The sequence below is a fragment of the Xylaria bambusicola genome (assembly GCF_022495145.1).
Source record: "Xylaria bambusicola strain CBS 139988 unplaced genomic scaffold F5B22scaffold_36, whole genome shotgun sequence".
NCBI lineage: Eukaryota > Fungi > Ascomycota > Sordariomycetes > Xylariales > Xylariaceae > Xylaria > Xylaria bambusicola.
This window is the reverse complement of record NW_025953589.1, coordinates 141,078-155,752: the sequence shown is the minus strand read 5'-3', so window position 1 is coordinate 155,752 and position 14,675 is coordinate 141,078. Positions and strand designations below refer to the sequence as shown.

Below are 14,675 nucleotides of genomic sequence, written 5' to 3'. Positions count from 1 at the left end.
CAACCCCACGTTTAATGGTGGGGCAGGCGAGTCTCAGACGCTGTCAGTCAAGTACCTCCAGGCTTTGATAGGTACCTACAGGTATAGGTAGGTAGGTAGGTAGTGGCAGAGCTCCCACTGCTGACGACGACCTTTTGCCGCCCGGCTACACCATGTCTTCATGCTGTCTTCATGTTGTCTGCATGTGTCTCCAGGCATTTAAATATTCAACTGTACTCAACTTTAGGTTTACGCTTATTATATAATAATTCGCGAGCAGTTGGACGTCTTTGCATTGCTCTCACCTCTCCAAGTTGTCTACGTAAAACCACCACTGCGGCGCAACAGCACTTCCCCTGTCTTAACATCCTCATATAACATTGGACGAATACATTGTATTATTTATTGCCTTGATACTTACATGTACAACTAGGATACGAGAATAGGGATTAAAACCAGCCAATTCCAAATCGCCGTTGGCTGCCTCCCTCGATCACATAAGTAGTACTTCATTTGTCCCCGCAATTTGCTTTCCCACTAGGTACGCACGCTACGACCTACGAAGTACACCTCACATCTCGAGATACCCACCTCGGGCTAAACGGCCGGTCTAACAGCTTGGGAAATCGGTGTACGTGCAAGTACAACGGCGCGCGCTAGCTTGTCAGCTTGTCAACTTGTATTCAGCGGCCTCAATCACCTGCAACGTCTTCTCATAATCTAATCGCTTCTCTTGCGCAACCCTTTCCAAGAAGCTTCTTGTCTGGTATCGAACGAGCGGCCGGCCAAGATCAACCGCCATCATGGGTATCAACAACCCTCTCCCGAGCTCTATGGCCTGTAAGTGCTTCCGTTCTATCCGTTCCTGGCCACTCATCGCGCTCTGCCGTGGCTTTGCGCAACACCCCGCGAACTGATGCTGATGCTGCGACATACGAACAGCGGAGTGCAAGAAGTGCGGCAAGATCTTGACTTCCTTCATCGACCCGCGGCAAGCCTTCAGTCCCGACAAGATCATTCCCCCTCACATTCTTTCCAATGCCAAGGTAAGTCCGTTCGCCAAGAGATGGAGAAGACCTAATGGTACGAGGCTGTTTGCGGTCTCGTTTCTGTCTTCACAAGTAAACCGGCTGACCGCGCTTTTGTCGCTAGGGTCTTGCGATTCTTACAGTTCTCAAGGCCGGATTCCTCGGCTCCGCGCGCTTCGGTTCCGGCCTCGTAGTCGCTCGTCTCCCCGATGGTAGCTGGTCTGCTCCTTCTGCCATTGTCACTGCCGGAGGTGGTTTCGGTGGCCAGATTGGTTTCGAATTAACAGATTTCGTCTTCATTCTCAATGATGCCAGTGCCGTCAAGACCTTCTCACAACAAGGTTCCATCACCCTCGGTGGAAATGTTTCCATAGCAGCTGGTCCCGTCGGTCGAAATGCCGAGGCCGCCGGTGCTGCATCTTTAAAGAGTATCGCCGGAATTTTCAGCTACAGCAGGACCAAGGGACTATTCGCCGGTGTATCGCTAGAAGGATCCGCCATTGTAGAGCGGAGAGATGCGAACGAGAAGCTATACGGTCAACGTCTGACCGCCCAGCAGTTACTGAGCGGTGCCGTCCGACCTCCTCCCCAGGCCGCACCCCTATTGAATGTGCTAAACTCAAGAATCTTCAACGGCACGCGGCAAGGTTCAGTGGGAGACACCATGTACAATGACGTACCCGTGTACGACGATCGGCATGACGACGTAGTCTGGAATGGCCAGCGCGGCAGCAGCTACGGCGAAGGCCAGATGAATGCACCTCAGCGATCGAACACATGGCAAGATGATGTCTACGACAGACCGGCAAGCGGCGGGATCAACCGTTCCAACACCATGGGGTCAAGAGGCGCAGATGATAATTACGTGTACCGCGATAGACCAGCAGCCGAATCCTCGGCTCCAACTCGACCCGCAGCCCCGAAACCCAACTTCGCGAGTAAGCAGGCGCTTCTGAAGAAGAACGAGGCAGTCGCGCTGTTCACGTTCGAGGCAGACCAGCCAGGCGATCTTGGCTTCAAGAAGGGCGAAATCATCACGGTGTTGAAGAAGACGGAGAGTGATAACGACTGGTGGTAAGTACTCCCGCCGTACCTAATTTCATAGCGCGATGGACCCAGGCTGGACTCGCTAACGATGTATAGGACGGGCATGATCGGTTCAAGACACGGTGTTTTCCCAAGTAATTATGTCAAAATGACCGAGTGATCAAATCAGAAGGGAAGAGATTCATGAGTTGCCTCGAGACGGCGACAAGGAGACGCTATAAGCTCTTCTATTGCAATGCCTAGGCTTACAATAACACGGCGTGGGCATCGAAACGTGGGAAGAAGAAAGATATCAACGAGGAGGCGGCAAAATGCTTAGATACGGTGTTTAAGGACGACGGTCTTGCCTTCGCGGGATGTGGATTACGCTGTTGCTTTTGAGTAACCCGCATAACATGACATAACATACGTTTGATAGTGATACCTGATATTTACTTACAAGGCTTCCAAGTATATGCACTTACATTTTTACCCCCACACACCGTTATGTGAGTGTGTAAATCCAATTCATATGAAGAACATACAGTATAGAATAGACGCAACTATGTGTACATATCGACACGGGAAGATTCGCTAGTATGTAGCGTATCATATGGCGGCACCAAGTATACTCTACAGCTCAGGCCATTCATTTATTCACCATGATTCGTTCTATCAATCTATCATTTTACCATTCTACATATGCATGCAAGCAAGTATATCTCTATCCCTGTCTGTAATTAAACTCCCAACCAAGCGCCGCGCCAAAACCAGGAGAGAAGAGAACTGAGAAAAAAGAGCAACAGAGAAAGAAAGCTTTCGCATCCTCGAGTGCTGACTGACTGTCTCGGTAGAAACTCCTCCTCCCTTTCACACCGACGGATCAGCGTACGGATCAAAACCAACCTTTCTCTGGGCCTCCGCGCTAGCAGCCAGACGTTCCTTGCCGTGCAGACCGCTGCTCGAGACGGATTCGTCGAGGTAGAACTTGAGCACGTGGTCTGGTATGGCGAGGTGCGTCGTCTGCTCGAATTCCTGCAGGGACGTTAGGCGGAGGAGCATCTCGAGGAGGGAGAGGGAGGTTTTGATTGCGCCGAAGGGGGAGCGCTCGATTAGATTTGTGGTAGAAGTGCGGTCTGCGAGGTTGTTGTTGTTGGTGGTGGTTTTGTGGGGGGAAGAAGCTGGGCGGGAATGAGGCTTTGTGATGCTTAGTTGCTGGGAATCGCTTGATGAGGGGCGCGAGGCGATGTTCATGCGGTTGAGTTGCGTGATGAGATTCAGATCGATGGATGGACGTGTTGTGTGTCTTGGGCGACATGCCCCATCATCATCATCATTTGATATCGAGTCCTTGCCGTTGCTCATTGTATCCGAATCTGAGTCCGAGTCTGATTCTAACGTGTTTTCGTTATCGTCGACGTCAAACACTTCTAGGGCTATCCACTCCGGATCTAGATCCTGCGGGATACTCCAATTCTGGGATTTCGAGTGAGTTTGAGAAGACTGAGACGAGGATCTCTCATTCGGTAGTCCCATTTCTTGCCGAAGCTGAGAGTCTATACATTCCTGCGAATCCCCCTCTAACGATAGAGGGTTAGGTATCACACTGTCTTCTGCACCCTTAATTGTAAGCGTGGGATTGCCCGGCCCGTGGACCACCGGTATGGCTTCAGTGTCTCTCTTGATTAGGAGTACAGGGCGATTTGAAGCACCATCGTCACTGTTGATGTTAAGAATCTTACCGACATCGGCGTAGAACATTTTCGAGATCTGATGAATAGGGATGAGCTCGCGGATTCCGGCTGAAGACAAGCCATCATATGCGGCTGGTTGAGAATCCCTGTTTTCGAATGTATGTAACCGTCCATCATCTAGGTCTTCTACAACTTGGAGTTGATATGCATAATGCACGCGAGGACCGCTCCCAGAAGTTCTGTTCGATAGCTCATCTAGTGATATCCGGAGCAATCGCACTCGCGCTTTGTGCATAACCTCCTGCCACATCGGTTTCCTCTGTCCTTCTTCGACGCCATACGGCTCTTGTGCTCCACCGGCCGAGGCATGGCCTCGAAACAGCATGTACAAAGACAAGATGAAGTCCGGACCTATCTGCATGGGTTGACTTGGATCCAGTATGAACTGGGTATCACCGACGTTTACCAGCATACTCGCTTGCAGTAAGCGCGAAGGCGAGAAAGATGACTCTGGTGCCTGGATACCACCGATAGCAGAAACCCATAGATTGATTAGAGGGATCGCATCATCGATGCTGGTGGTCAAGTCTTTGATGTCGCCTATAATTCCGGCAAGTTCGGCCTCGCGGCGAGCGACTGCTGCCTTGGAATCTCTAGCTCCGTTCAGTGGCGACGAGTGCGTGGATGTGGCATGTTTCAACCGTTCACCCAGGGCGTCAATGTCCTCACGTAGTCCTCGTGCAGTCCGCACTACAGTCTCGAGGGCGGAATCTCCTCTCGTGTAGCGGAGCTCGATGGATTCCAAGATTGGAGACACCAACTTTGGAGCTTACGTCAATACCCAGCTCATAAGGCCCCATATGGACGAGATGAATATGACTCACCTCTATCTTTCGAGTCAGACGCCTCTGCAGCTGGCTGAGCTCGGCTCGTAGAGGGTCATAATCTATAGTCTAGCAGAACGTGAGTCACTGTGATTATAGCCACACGTTGGACGACGTGGGGGACGGGCTTACCTTGAGTAGCTGGGCACCTTGCTTGATGACATATGTCGAGGTCAAGGCGATACATGATCTAACGGCGTAACTGGTAGCATGATAGGACAGTTTGGCGAGAAATGCGTCCATAGCAGTAGCGGCGATGGGCCAGTCGCTTCTGCCCCGGACAAGAAGCTTTGAAGGCGTGAATGTTGTAGATGCATCGAAATCAAGGCTGCCCGAGCCGGTTCATGAATGAATGAACGAATGAAGGTGAACTGTAGAAGAGGGAGGATTGATTTGCTGGGGTATCCTGAATAAGATGAATGGCTATGACCTTTAAACTTAGGTATGGCATTTAAATAACAAAAGAGCTTGGACGTTACCTACATGTGCATTGAATTGGGTCTCGCCAGTATTCCCACACTGGGCACCTAACTTACCTAAGACAGGCACCTTGGGCACCTCTAGCAGTGCATTAGAGCACCTACAAGGCACCTGCCTAGCCTTCAGCATTTGCAACTCCAGGAGCCTCCAGAGCCGATATTTGTTTGATATTTGAGACATGTACTAGGTAGTACCGTACCTTGAACAGAACTTACGAGGTCTCATCAATAAATTATGTAGATACCTACGTATCCTTCTGCATCCGTGGCGTGAGGCGAAGAGAGGACATAAATAAATACCCAACTGGGAATTTTCAATTGTAATTACCTAACTTGGAAGGGTCGGGTCCCGATAAAATAAATATACTTATATGGCCTATATCCTACCTGTACCTACCCCGCTACAAGTGCCCCACCAAAGAGCCACACCGCGAAACACCCACCTTCAATCAAGTTTCGAGCCGCAGCAACTTTCTCAAGACTTGAGTCTGTATCCGTCAGCTCGTTTTGTGCGCCTAATACCTAAGTAGTCGCTGAAGTTTCCCGCACGCGACCTTTCGATACCCTGTCATAGTTCGATAGCTTCGGGTAGGCATATTTGTGTTCTGTTTTTGGCTCTTTTGCTTTTGTCTACTCTAACATCCCCCCTCCTCCTGTCCTCCCAACTACACTCAGCACAGACGGGATATTCAAGTTTCCGAATATTGCCTCGACAACAGATCACTTTTCTGTTCTCCTTTCTCTTGCCTCCTCCTCCTCCTATCTACCGAATTCCTCGTTAATTAATCGACTTCCTCTCAGGGCTCGACAAGCCAACAAACCGCCAACATGTCGGATCTCAACTCCTGGGAAGATGACCCCGCCGCTCAGGATGACAACCTGTCGCGCCAGACACAGCAGATGAACCTCAACAATAACCCCGCCGCCGCGCAATCATTCCGACCCGGCGCCGCCTCCTTCCAGCCCACTGCGCACTCTTTCCAGCCGGGCCAGCAAGCCTATGGTTACAGCCAATATCAGCAGCCCCAACAGGCTTACTACGGCGGCCAGAACTACTACCCTCAATACGGCCAGCCCGGCGGATACAACCAGCAATATGGCCAGGGCTACGGCAATATCTACGGTCAACAAGCCGGCTATAACCAGGGCTACGGTGAGGCGCGACCCCTCTTCCCCTTCCAGTTGCAGTATTGCTGCCAGTCCGGACTATCTCGGCTAACTTTTGATAAGGTCAACCCAATTACCAACAGCAGCCTCAACAGCCTCAACAGCCCACTCAACAAGCCCCTCCTACTATTGCTAAGCGTCCCGACCAAGCCGCCACGGCCTCCTCAGACCTGAACAAGCCCGTAGTTACCAAGGAGGGAGGCACCAAGGTTTTGAGCATAGGGGGGGATGCGGCCAAACCCAAGGCCGCCAAAGTACTCTCAATCGGCATGCCAGCAGCACCAAAGGACGAGCCCAAGGAACCCAAGGCAGAGCCAAAGGCGGCAACTGAGGACGGTGCTGCTGAGAAGAACACTGCCGCCGACGCCGGCGCAAAAGCAACGGCTACGAAAGCCATTGAGAAAACAGGCGAATCTACCAAAACGTCCAAGACTGCTAGCGGGAAGACCTCGCCTACACCGTCATCCGGCCGATCAAGCCCATCTAGGGGCGCTAAGGGTGCTAGTCGTGACGCCGATGCCGTTATGAACGAACAGACCGCCGACGTCGACGAAGAAACGCTAAAGGAAATCTATGGTAAAGAACATGTAAACGTCATCTTCTTAGGCCACGTTGATGCTGGAAAATCAACTCTAGGTGGAAGTATTCTTTACGCGACTGGCATGGTAGATGAGAGAACAAGTGAGTATAATGGAAAACCCTGTTCACAGCGACCTAGGACAACTTCTTCTTACTTTATACATGTCTTGCATATATTTAATCTTATCGTCAAAAAACGCAATACTGACTTGTGGCCACTATAGTGGATAAATACAAGAGAGAAGCAAAGGAACTAGGCCGAGAGTCCTGGTGGTTGTCATGGGCCTTGGATCTTACCAAGGAGGAAAGAGCAAAGGGTAAAACCGTCGAAGTTGGACGAGGCTTCTTTGAGACCGAAAAGCGCCGATACAGTATCCTCGATGCCCCCGGTCACAAGACATATGTACCTTCGATGATTGGCGGTGCTGCTCAAGCCGACGTTGGTGTTCTAGTCATCAGTGCCCGTAAGGGTGAATACGAAACTGGTTTCGAGAAGGGCGGACAGACCAGAGAGCATGCTATGCTTGCTAAGGTATGTTTATTCCTAACGTCATTCCTTGTTCTATTTGCTTGAAGAGGCAAAAGTCCCATAAGGCGATAGGCCTCGAGGTACAATTATGGGACTGCGAAGCCATGCGGAGCTTCCGTCTCATCTGAAAGAGTAATTACTGACTTGCAAATATAGACTCAAGGAGTTAATAAACTTGTGGTCGTCATCAACAGTAAGTCTTTTAAAGTTGAAATTGAAGTACACAGTGAATATATCTAATACTGTGAAATAGAGATGGATGACACAACAGTTGAATGGTCACACGATCGATACAAGGAATGCACTGCCAAACTATCGCAATTCTTGAAAGGTGTACGTATTCTCCAATTATCGCTCATCGAATTTGTCTAAATTTTCGTTTATATTTTTCCTTTATGCGATACTCGAGCTTCCGGTTCTTGTAGCGGTACTGATTATAGTGATGAACAGGTTGGTTACAACAAGGGCGATGTATTCTTCATGCCCATTGCTGCCCAGCAGTTAATCAACATCAAGGACAGAATTCCTCCTGGCGTCTGCTCCTTCTATGATGGACCCTCACTACTAGAATACCTAGATGGCATGCAATCCCTAGAACGCAAAGTCAATGCTCCGTAAGTAACAAACGAAAGATTCTTTACATTCATCGTTTTCCCTTTCTATATGTCTCATCGTCGCTGAGTCTGGGCCTCCCGATTCATATCCAATCTGTATCCAATATTGGAGAGTACTGACTCAATGCGTTCCAGTTTCATGATGGCAGTCGCAGGAAAGTATCGTGATCTAGGAACCATGGTCGAAGGCAAGATCGAGGTATGTGATTCTTTGTTGTTCAAGATTGGTTGCTCAAGAGCTGCTTGTAGAGATACTATAACCCTAACAAGCTGCACTCATTTCGGTTGCTCATAGGCAATCCTTTTCTTTTCAACGATGGTCACTGACTCTTCAACCTGGCTAGGCTGGCGTTTGCCGAAAGGGTATGAGTTTAATAATGATGCCCAACAAAGAGAAGGTTGAGATTGCTGCTCTATACGGCGAGACGGAAGATGAAATCCAGATCGGCCAGTGCGGTGATCAGGTTCGAATGCGCCTTCGAGGCATTGAAGAAGACGATATCTCACCGTACGTATTTAGCATCTGAGCAAAGCGCTAAAAGTTTGAGATGGCCAGCTCGGGTTACCTTTATTCACATTTTCCTCTCCTCTCTTCTTGCAGCCCATGCTAATTACATGACATTTACTAACCTATATACTGTGTAGTGGTTTCGTTCTATGCAGCCCCAAGCGGCTAGTTCATAACGTCAAGGCCTTTGAGGCACAAATCAGAATTCTAGAATTGAAGTCTATCCTCACCGCAGGCTTCAACTGTGTACTCCACGTGCACGCTGCCATTGAGGAGGTGACGTTTGCGGCTTTGCTTCACAAGCTACAAAAGGGAACCAACAGGAAGAGCAAGCTTCCCCCATCCCACGCAAAGAGGGGCGACAGCATTATTGCTCGGATGGAAGTTACTGGTGGTGCTGGTTCAGTGTGCGTTGAGACCTTCGAGGACGCACCACAACTTGGTCGCTTCACCCTCCGTGACCAGGTAAGACCATTCCATCCCTACCACTTGCAATCACGCATACTAATCCGGTCTGTAGGGACAAACCATCGCCATTGGAAAGATCACAAAACTCATCACTGAGGAAAATTCTTAAAGAACTTAAAGTGCCAACAGTCAGTCCCGTGGACGGACACTGCTTTTACAGCTCAGCAATGCCCGGATAAATGCATCTTTACAAGTCTCAGCTGAATTTCAGCCTTGTGTCTTGCCTATCTGTCTAAATGAGCTAGAGAATTAAGGCATCTGTCTATCTGTGCTCATATTAGGCACCCGGGAAAACAATGAATGGGCTGGCTGGCTCCTAAAGGGGGCTCATCAAGGTTGGGAAGCTGCGCGATGGTGCGCCATAGAATCGGGGCCGGGCAGGCGAAAAAATCATATCTTATCGCTCTTTCTAGATAGTGAAAGCCAGGATGGAGTTCGCTATTGAATGGATTGACTGACTGACTGACTAAACTGCCATATGGAAAGATTAGGTATAGATTTTAGCATACTTTTCAAAAGGAGAATATGAACATTATGAAACCAGAGAACTGTGTTAGCTTTTGATCTATTAGTATCTCAGCAATGTTGTAATAGCTGTAACGTACGCAGCTGTAAGCCAACCAACTGCGCCATGGTCATCAGGTCAAAAGGATACAGGATGCTAAGCTGAACGTATAGCTTAATACCAGGTCGCGTACAGTCAGGTCGTACAGTCAGTGACACGTTCGTCACAATATTTAATATTTATCCTATTTTTTTATTACTTAATTCGTTAATCTGATATTGAATTCTATAATTTTATTTATTTGTTTCTTCTTGTATCTTTTCTTTTTCATTTGTTTACTCCAATCTATTACCACAACCCCCAACCACCTGATTACCATCTCGTTCATCTCGATAGAACGAATGCCATCTATCTTATCTATTTTCTACCTCGCTACTCTAGCTCGCTTCTACACTGTTCTTTTCATTCCTGCCCTTTCCTTTCCTTTTCTTGCCCTTGCTTAACCAGTCCCTACCCCCCTACAGGAAAGAGAAGGAGAGGAGAATGAAGACTAGTTAAGTAGCTAGCTACCAGACTATCAGAAAGGAACCAACATCAATCACCCTGAACTAGACTCCCTAAGCGGCGTAGAAATAGGCGTAATTCCAATCCCCGATTTCTTAGACGGCGTCGAAGGCGCCGTCCCAGTTCCACTCCCGCCACTAGTCGAAGCGCCAGGAGTCGCACCGCGGGCACCATCATTGACGGGCGGCGTATCAGTACGAATAGGAATGCTAGCACCCGTGCCCGTGCCCGTCTTCGTAGGCGGTTTGAAATTTGACGCCAACCCTTTCGCGTATATCTCCTGAAGCATGGTCTCAAGAATGCCAGCCTCGGCGTATTCTTGGTACTTGCGGTATAGACGGAGTGCTGTGCGCGCATCCTCGATTGAATCGTGCGTGTGTAGTTGGATGTCTTCTTTCAGGATCGTGTACGCGAGGAACTGCAAACTAAGCTTGCGTAGCCGCTCCTTGATGTAGAAGAGGTCGCTCGTGTCGATGACTTGGGCCTTGGGCACGTGGATGTTGATGACGCGGAAGTCCTGCTTGAGGCCGTGCCCGAGGAACTTGCAGCCGAGATTGAGAAGGATCCAGATCTTCTTGTATGCAAATTTTAGTGGCACCAAGTTATGCCCCCGCTCCGCGGCAATGTCCTTGTCTAGGTCTTCAGGTGTGATACCGGAGTATGATGTTAGATAATCTACTACCTTTTCATTAATTTCGATGTAGTCATCTATGAATGGCACGCCTTCATCCATGCCATTCCCACGAATGATTGATGTTCTCGCGAGAGCGTGAACTGTTGGCCGGATGATTTTGGAGTTGCCATCTGAGTGTACCTCCACTTCTGGCTGCGCAATCTTGACAAATTCGGTGTCTATGGCAACAATTGTATCAGGCCTAGCGGGTTCGTCCTCACGGCTGAGTGTCCGATATGTTTTATCCCCCCGATCACCTCTAGAAAATTTGGTAAGCGGGGTCTAGCACTTCGCCACGAGGCAACCAAACGCTGTAACTTACAACAGATCGATATATAAAAGCCTAGCATCGAGATTCTGTTTCCAACTAGAGTCAAGTTGGTTGTTGGCTGCCTTCACCTGATATATGATAACAGAGGGTGTCTTCCACGACGTATTGAAAGCCAGTGCTTCCTTGGTCGGAATAGGTTTAACATGAAAGTCGTTGAAAAGGTACCACTGACTCTTATTTGGCGCCGTTGGTGCCGAATGTGCGACTTGATTCTGGGTCAGCATCCATCGTGAAGAGCATAGGATAATACTTACCATTCGCCATAGCCACAAGGTGAGATTGTTGCTGTTTCCCACCATCGATGTTCACGGCGAGACCTGTGAGAGAGTAAACTGTAATGTTATGAATGCCGCGTTGTAGGTGTAACTTCAAGTCCTCCCCCTCATAACAAAAAAAGTTTCCATTGTCAACAATGATGCCAATCTCCTCCGGCAGCCAGCCGGGCGTGGCCCAGAGATGGCGATGTTCAGCTGTATGAATAGCAGCAGTGAGCATCAGCACACTAGGTATCTCATGGATGATCTTTCTTGTCGCCAATGTTTGATAACGGTGGCAGATGTTACACCAGCCCTTGTTTGTTGTTTCTCTTTCCACGCTCAATTTCAAGACCTGTGAGAATGCCGTGCCCCTAACACGTGTGTTTCTCTGGCCAGGTTTCTTCTTCGTGTTAGCTACCCTCTCGCTGGACGCGGAGAAAGAACCAGCTTTACCCACATTTTGTGGATATATCAGCTCATTGACCATGGTGTTATCTGGTTTCGTAGTCTCATTTCTGCAATTTATACATCTTATGGTATTAACTGCGGAAGTCCGGAATAGCTGGGTCCAATTAGCGGAGACGCGCTGGCTTTCTAAGAATGTTCGAGAAAGTACCTCTTCGAATGCGCTGGGCGACTGCGGATCAGCACCGAAACTCTGGTGGTTCTTTTCGACCATGGTGCTGAAATTATTTGACATTTGCTGCAGCAAGAACCTAGCCAACTGCTGTAATACGAAGGTGCGGTGGGTGCCGTGCGGTTCTTCTTCCAGCAACCCTAGGTTTCGAGCTAATGAGGCCGTTAATGGTAGGCGTTACATGGCCGCGTGCAATGCAGTACTTACACTCCGGATGATAACTCAAGGTCTTGGTAAAATTGGATGCCTGGCAGGCTTCTCCTTCAGCTTTATCGAGCATGTCAAAAAGAAAGCCCAGCTCGCAAAGTAGACACTTCGAATCGACACATGCCGTTGCCGCATGCTGGAGCGCAATATTCCGTATTAATGGAGTGTAATGCATGATTTGTAGCAACGGGTTTGCGTAGGCATTAACGATATGATTCTGAAGTCCAGAATACTGTGACTTATTAAAGTACCTTATCAAAATTAGCGGGACAGAATTGAAATTTAAAACAAGGACTAACCCAAAGTCGAAATCATCAATACCAAATTTGCTGTACTTGATTTCCACATGCTGGTACAGTTCAGGTACTTCGATTTTATGGCTCTCGAGCTTACTATCATGCACGATGAGCGGGATGTCCGGGATCACTTCTTCAGGGGCAGGTGTGCCAGCGGGTGACTTAGCGAGCTCACGGGCCCTTTCACTCAGGAACTTTGGATGCTTCAACGTCTTCTGGGGGCTCTCGCTACTGCGTACGTCCTCCACCTGGTTGCGCCGAAGTGGACGGGTGTTCTTTCCATAATATCCCCATTCCCTCTCCTGAAGAGTGGCTAGAACCTGCGGATCAATCTTCACAGGTGGAAGCCCAACTTCAGTAACCATGTTGCCCGGCCATGCCGATAGGAGTGCTTCTCTATAGTACGGCATACCGACAGAGCTTAACGGCCTTCACCCGATATCAGTACATGATGCGATGACGGATGAATAAGGTTTAATCATACTTGTCATACGCGTCAAATTCTATCCTCGGTACGGCAGATGGTGTATCAGCCATTTCCACGGGCCGACCAAACTCGGTAAAATGAATCTTACTAGGAGATCCCCAAAGGTGTATAGAGCAATCGCCATCAGCTAGCGCCACAGCTTCGCCCGATGGTGCAATTTCGATCATGGAAAAATATGACAGGCTGTTAGCTTGACGTACATTACTAGTGTTGGGATTCATCAGGTCAACAACATGCATCTGGCCAATCTGGGACATGACGATGCTCGTGGTAGACATGCGGGGATGCATGCGCGCATAAGCAGCACCGGCTGGAAAAGGGATGGGAGACATGGAGACCATGTTTTTCAGATCGAAGACGTTGACGAAGGGATCAGGCATATAGTTGCCCTGTTGTCTAAGAGAGTAGCCGCACGTGACAATGAAATCGTGCTGGGCATCCATGTCGTTGATAGCAGCAGTATGAGCGTTCCAGATCTTGAGAACCTGGAAATTGATGGAGTCGATTATGTGTATCGAGCCGCCAGGTGTTGCAGCACAGATATTGCGACTACTCCTGCGCATGATTTTATATCTGTGTTCCGTCGATATCTAGAGAGATGAAAGTATCAGTTTTCTGAAACCAATGAACACCAACGTTCATCATATGTTCAGAGCCTCATCGACTAGATTTAGGACAACCTTACTTGCTTCGTCACCTCCCCCTTAACAGTATCGATTACCAGCATCTTGTCCTGTTCACCGGCGACTAGAATTTCGCTCGTCCCCTTAGAAGTGAAACTCATGCACCGGGATTCTTTCATATCATCGTGTCTAAGCTCGTGAGCCTGTAAGCTTCACAGCGCTTGGTAGGTGTATTTATCAAGGGTATATGTGCCCACCTAATAGACCATATTGGTATCCCCCGTCTGTTTCGCATATGCACGCTGCGTGCGCCGAGAGCAATGACACCCTTGTCATTGAATAGGATCTGGAGGACGCCGCCATCTTGCGAGCTATGGGCTTTGAAGGACGTGTATTGCTGAAGCTTAGCACCGTAGAAAGAAGTAACTCTACCCTAATGAGGCGAATGCTGGTCAGCTGTTGAAGGGCACTCAAGAGCTATCGGTGCGCCGGGCAGCCGAATAAAGCTTCAGATATTTCGTACATATTCATTTCCCGTCCATAACAATTCCTGGGTAATATCAAATGCTAGACACGTTACGGGTGTCGGCAAGGCGCGAATCCCCGGCGGCGGAAACGGTATGCGGGCGACCTAGAGAAACGGGGCAAAGGATATACAGTTAGCGATTACCAACTAGCGACGGATTACTTGTGGAAGTATAAATTGAAAGCGACGAGACATGTTCGGACCAGAAGAGTGCCGCAAGGCGCAAGGTAGAATGGGCCAAGTAGTAGTAGTAGCAACAGGCACAAAATACAATACACACATACCTCGTCCCAATCCCCATCCATGTTGCCTGTTGGTCATCATTGGTAGCGGAACGGCAGGCTCGAAGGGACCGGGCTTTCGCCGCGTCGTTTGCGCGCAGTTCGCGTGCACAGCAGAGATGCAATTGATTCAGGGCCGAAGACGAACGTGAGGCTGGACATGAGACTCGTGATGGCGGGGACTCGAGATAGTGATGGTGTTGCTAATGGGGTCGCGCGTAGGACCGGCGTTGCCAAGCAATCCATAGTTATCGATTACAGCCCATTGTACTCTGTAAATATACCTAGCAGATACCTAGGTTAACGGCCGGGGAGACTGTGCCCCTCGATTGA

The 14,675-nt window shown here is 49.1% G+C and overlaps 4 protein-coding genes across 4 annotated transcripts; 2 read left to right on the top strand and 2 right to left on the bottom strand.

Annotated features, from left to right (window-relative positions):
- Nucleotides 1-150: 150 nt before the first annotated feature.
- Nucleotides 151-2,670, top strand: F5B22DRAFT_615636 (uncharacterized protein). The gene is made up of 4 exons (XM_047975540.1): nt 151-819; nt 922-1,025; nt 1,132-2,081; nt 2,151-2,670. Exons 1-4 carry the CDS (start codon nt 783-785, stop codon nt 2,212-2,214), a joined length of 1,155 nt encoding a protein of 384 aa, XP_047828659.1. The 5' UTR covers nt 151-782; the 3' UTR covers nt 2,215-2,670.
- On the bottom strand, nt 2,495-5,014 carry F5B22DRAFT_311602 (RanGTP-binding protein-domain-containing protein). The gene is made up of 3 exons (XM_047970621.1): nt 4,744-5,014; nt 4,612-4,680; nt 2,495-4,547 (listed from the first exon to the last, which is right to left on the bottom strand). The coding sequence occupies exons 1-3, from the start codon at nt 4,852-4,854 to the stop codon at nt 2,904-2,906; spliced, it is 1,824 nt and encodes a 607-aa protein (XP_047828658.1). The 5' UTR covers nt 4,855-5,014; the 3' UTR covers nt 2,495-2,903.
- Nucleotides 5,015-5,516: 502 nt separating this feature from the next.
- Nucleotides 5,517-9,502, top strand: F5B22DRAFT_615625 (P-loop containing nucleoside triphosphate hydrolase protein). Its single transcript, XM_047975539.1, has 11 exons — nt 5,517-5,678; nt 5,892-6,243; nt 6,321-6,938; nt 7,061-7,368; nt 7,522-7,558; nt 7,619-7,698; nt 7,816-7,979; nt 8,115-8,178; nt 8,324-8,487; nt 8,625-8,952; nt 9,008-9,502. Exons 2-11 carry the CDS (start codon nt 5,919-5,921, stop codon nt 9,062-9,064), a joined length of 2,145 nt encoding a protein of 714 aa, XP_047828657.1. The 5' UTR covers nt 5,517-5,678; nt 5,892-5,918; the 3' UTR covers nt 9,065-9,502.
- A 206-nt stretch (nt 9,503-9,708) lies between these two features.
- On the bottom strand, nt 9,709-14,548 carry F5B22DRAFT_615621 (PAB-dependent poly(A)-specific ribonuclease subunit PAN2). The gene is made up of 11 exons (XM_047975538.1): nt 14,346-14,548; nt 14,059-14,166; nt 13,793-13,968; nt 13,598-13,724; nt 12,910-13,502; nt 12,429-12,854; nt 12,130-12,380; nt 11,902-12,074; nt 11,283-11,847; nt 11,020-11,233; nt 9,709-10,956 (listed from the first exon to the last, which is right to left on the bottom strand). The coding sequence occupies exons 1-11, from the start codon at nt 14,364-14,366 to the stop codon at nt 10,059-10,061; spliced, it is 3,552 nt and encodes a 1,183-aa protein (XP_047828656.1). The 5' UTR covers nt 14,367-14,548; the 3' UTR covers nt 9,709-10,058.
- Between the last annotated feature and the right edge of the window lie 127 nt (nt 14,549-14,675).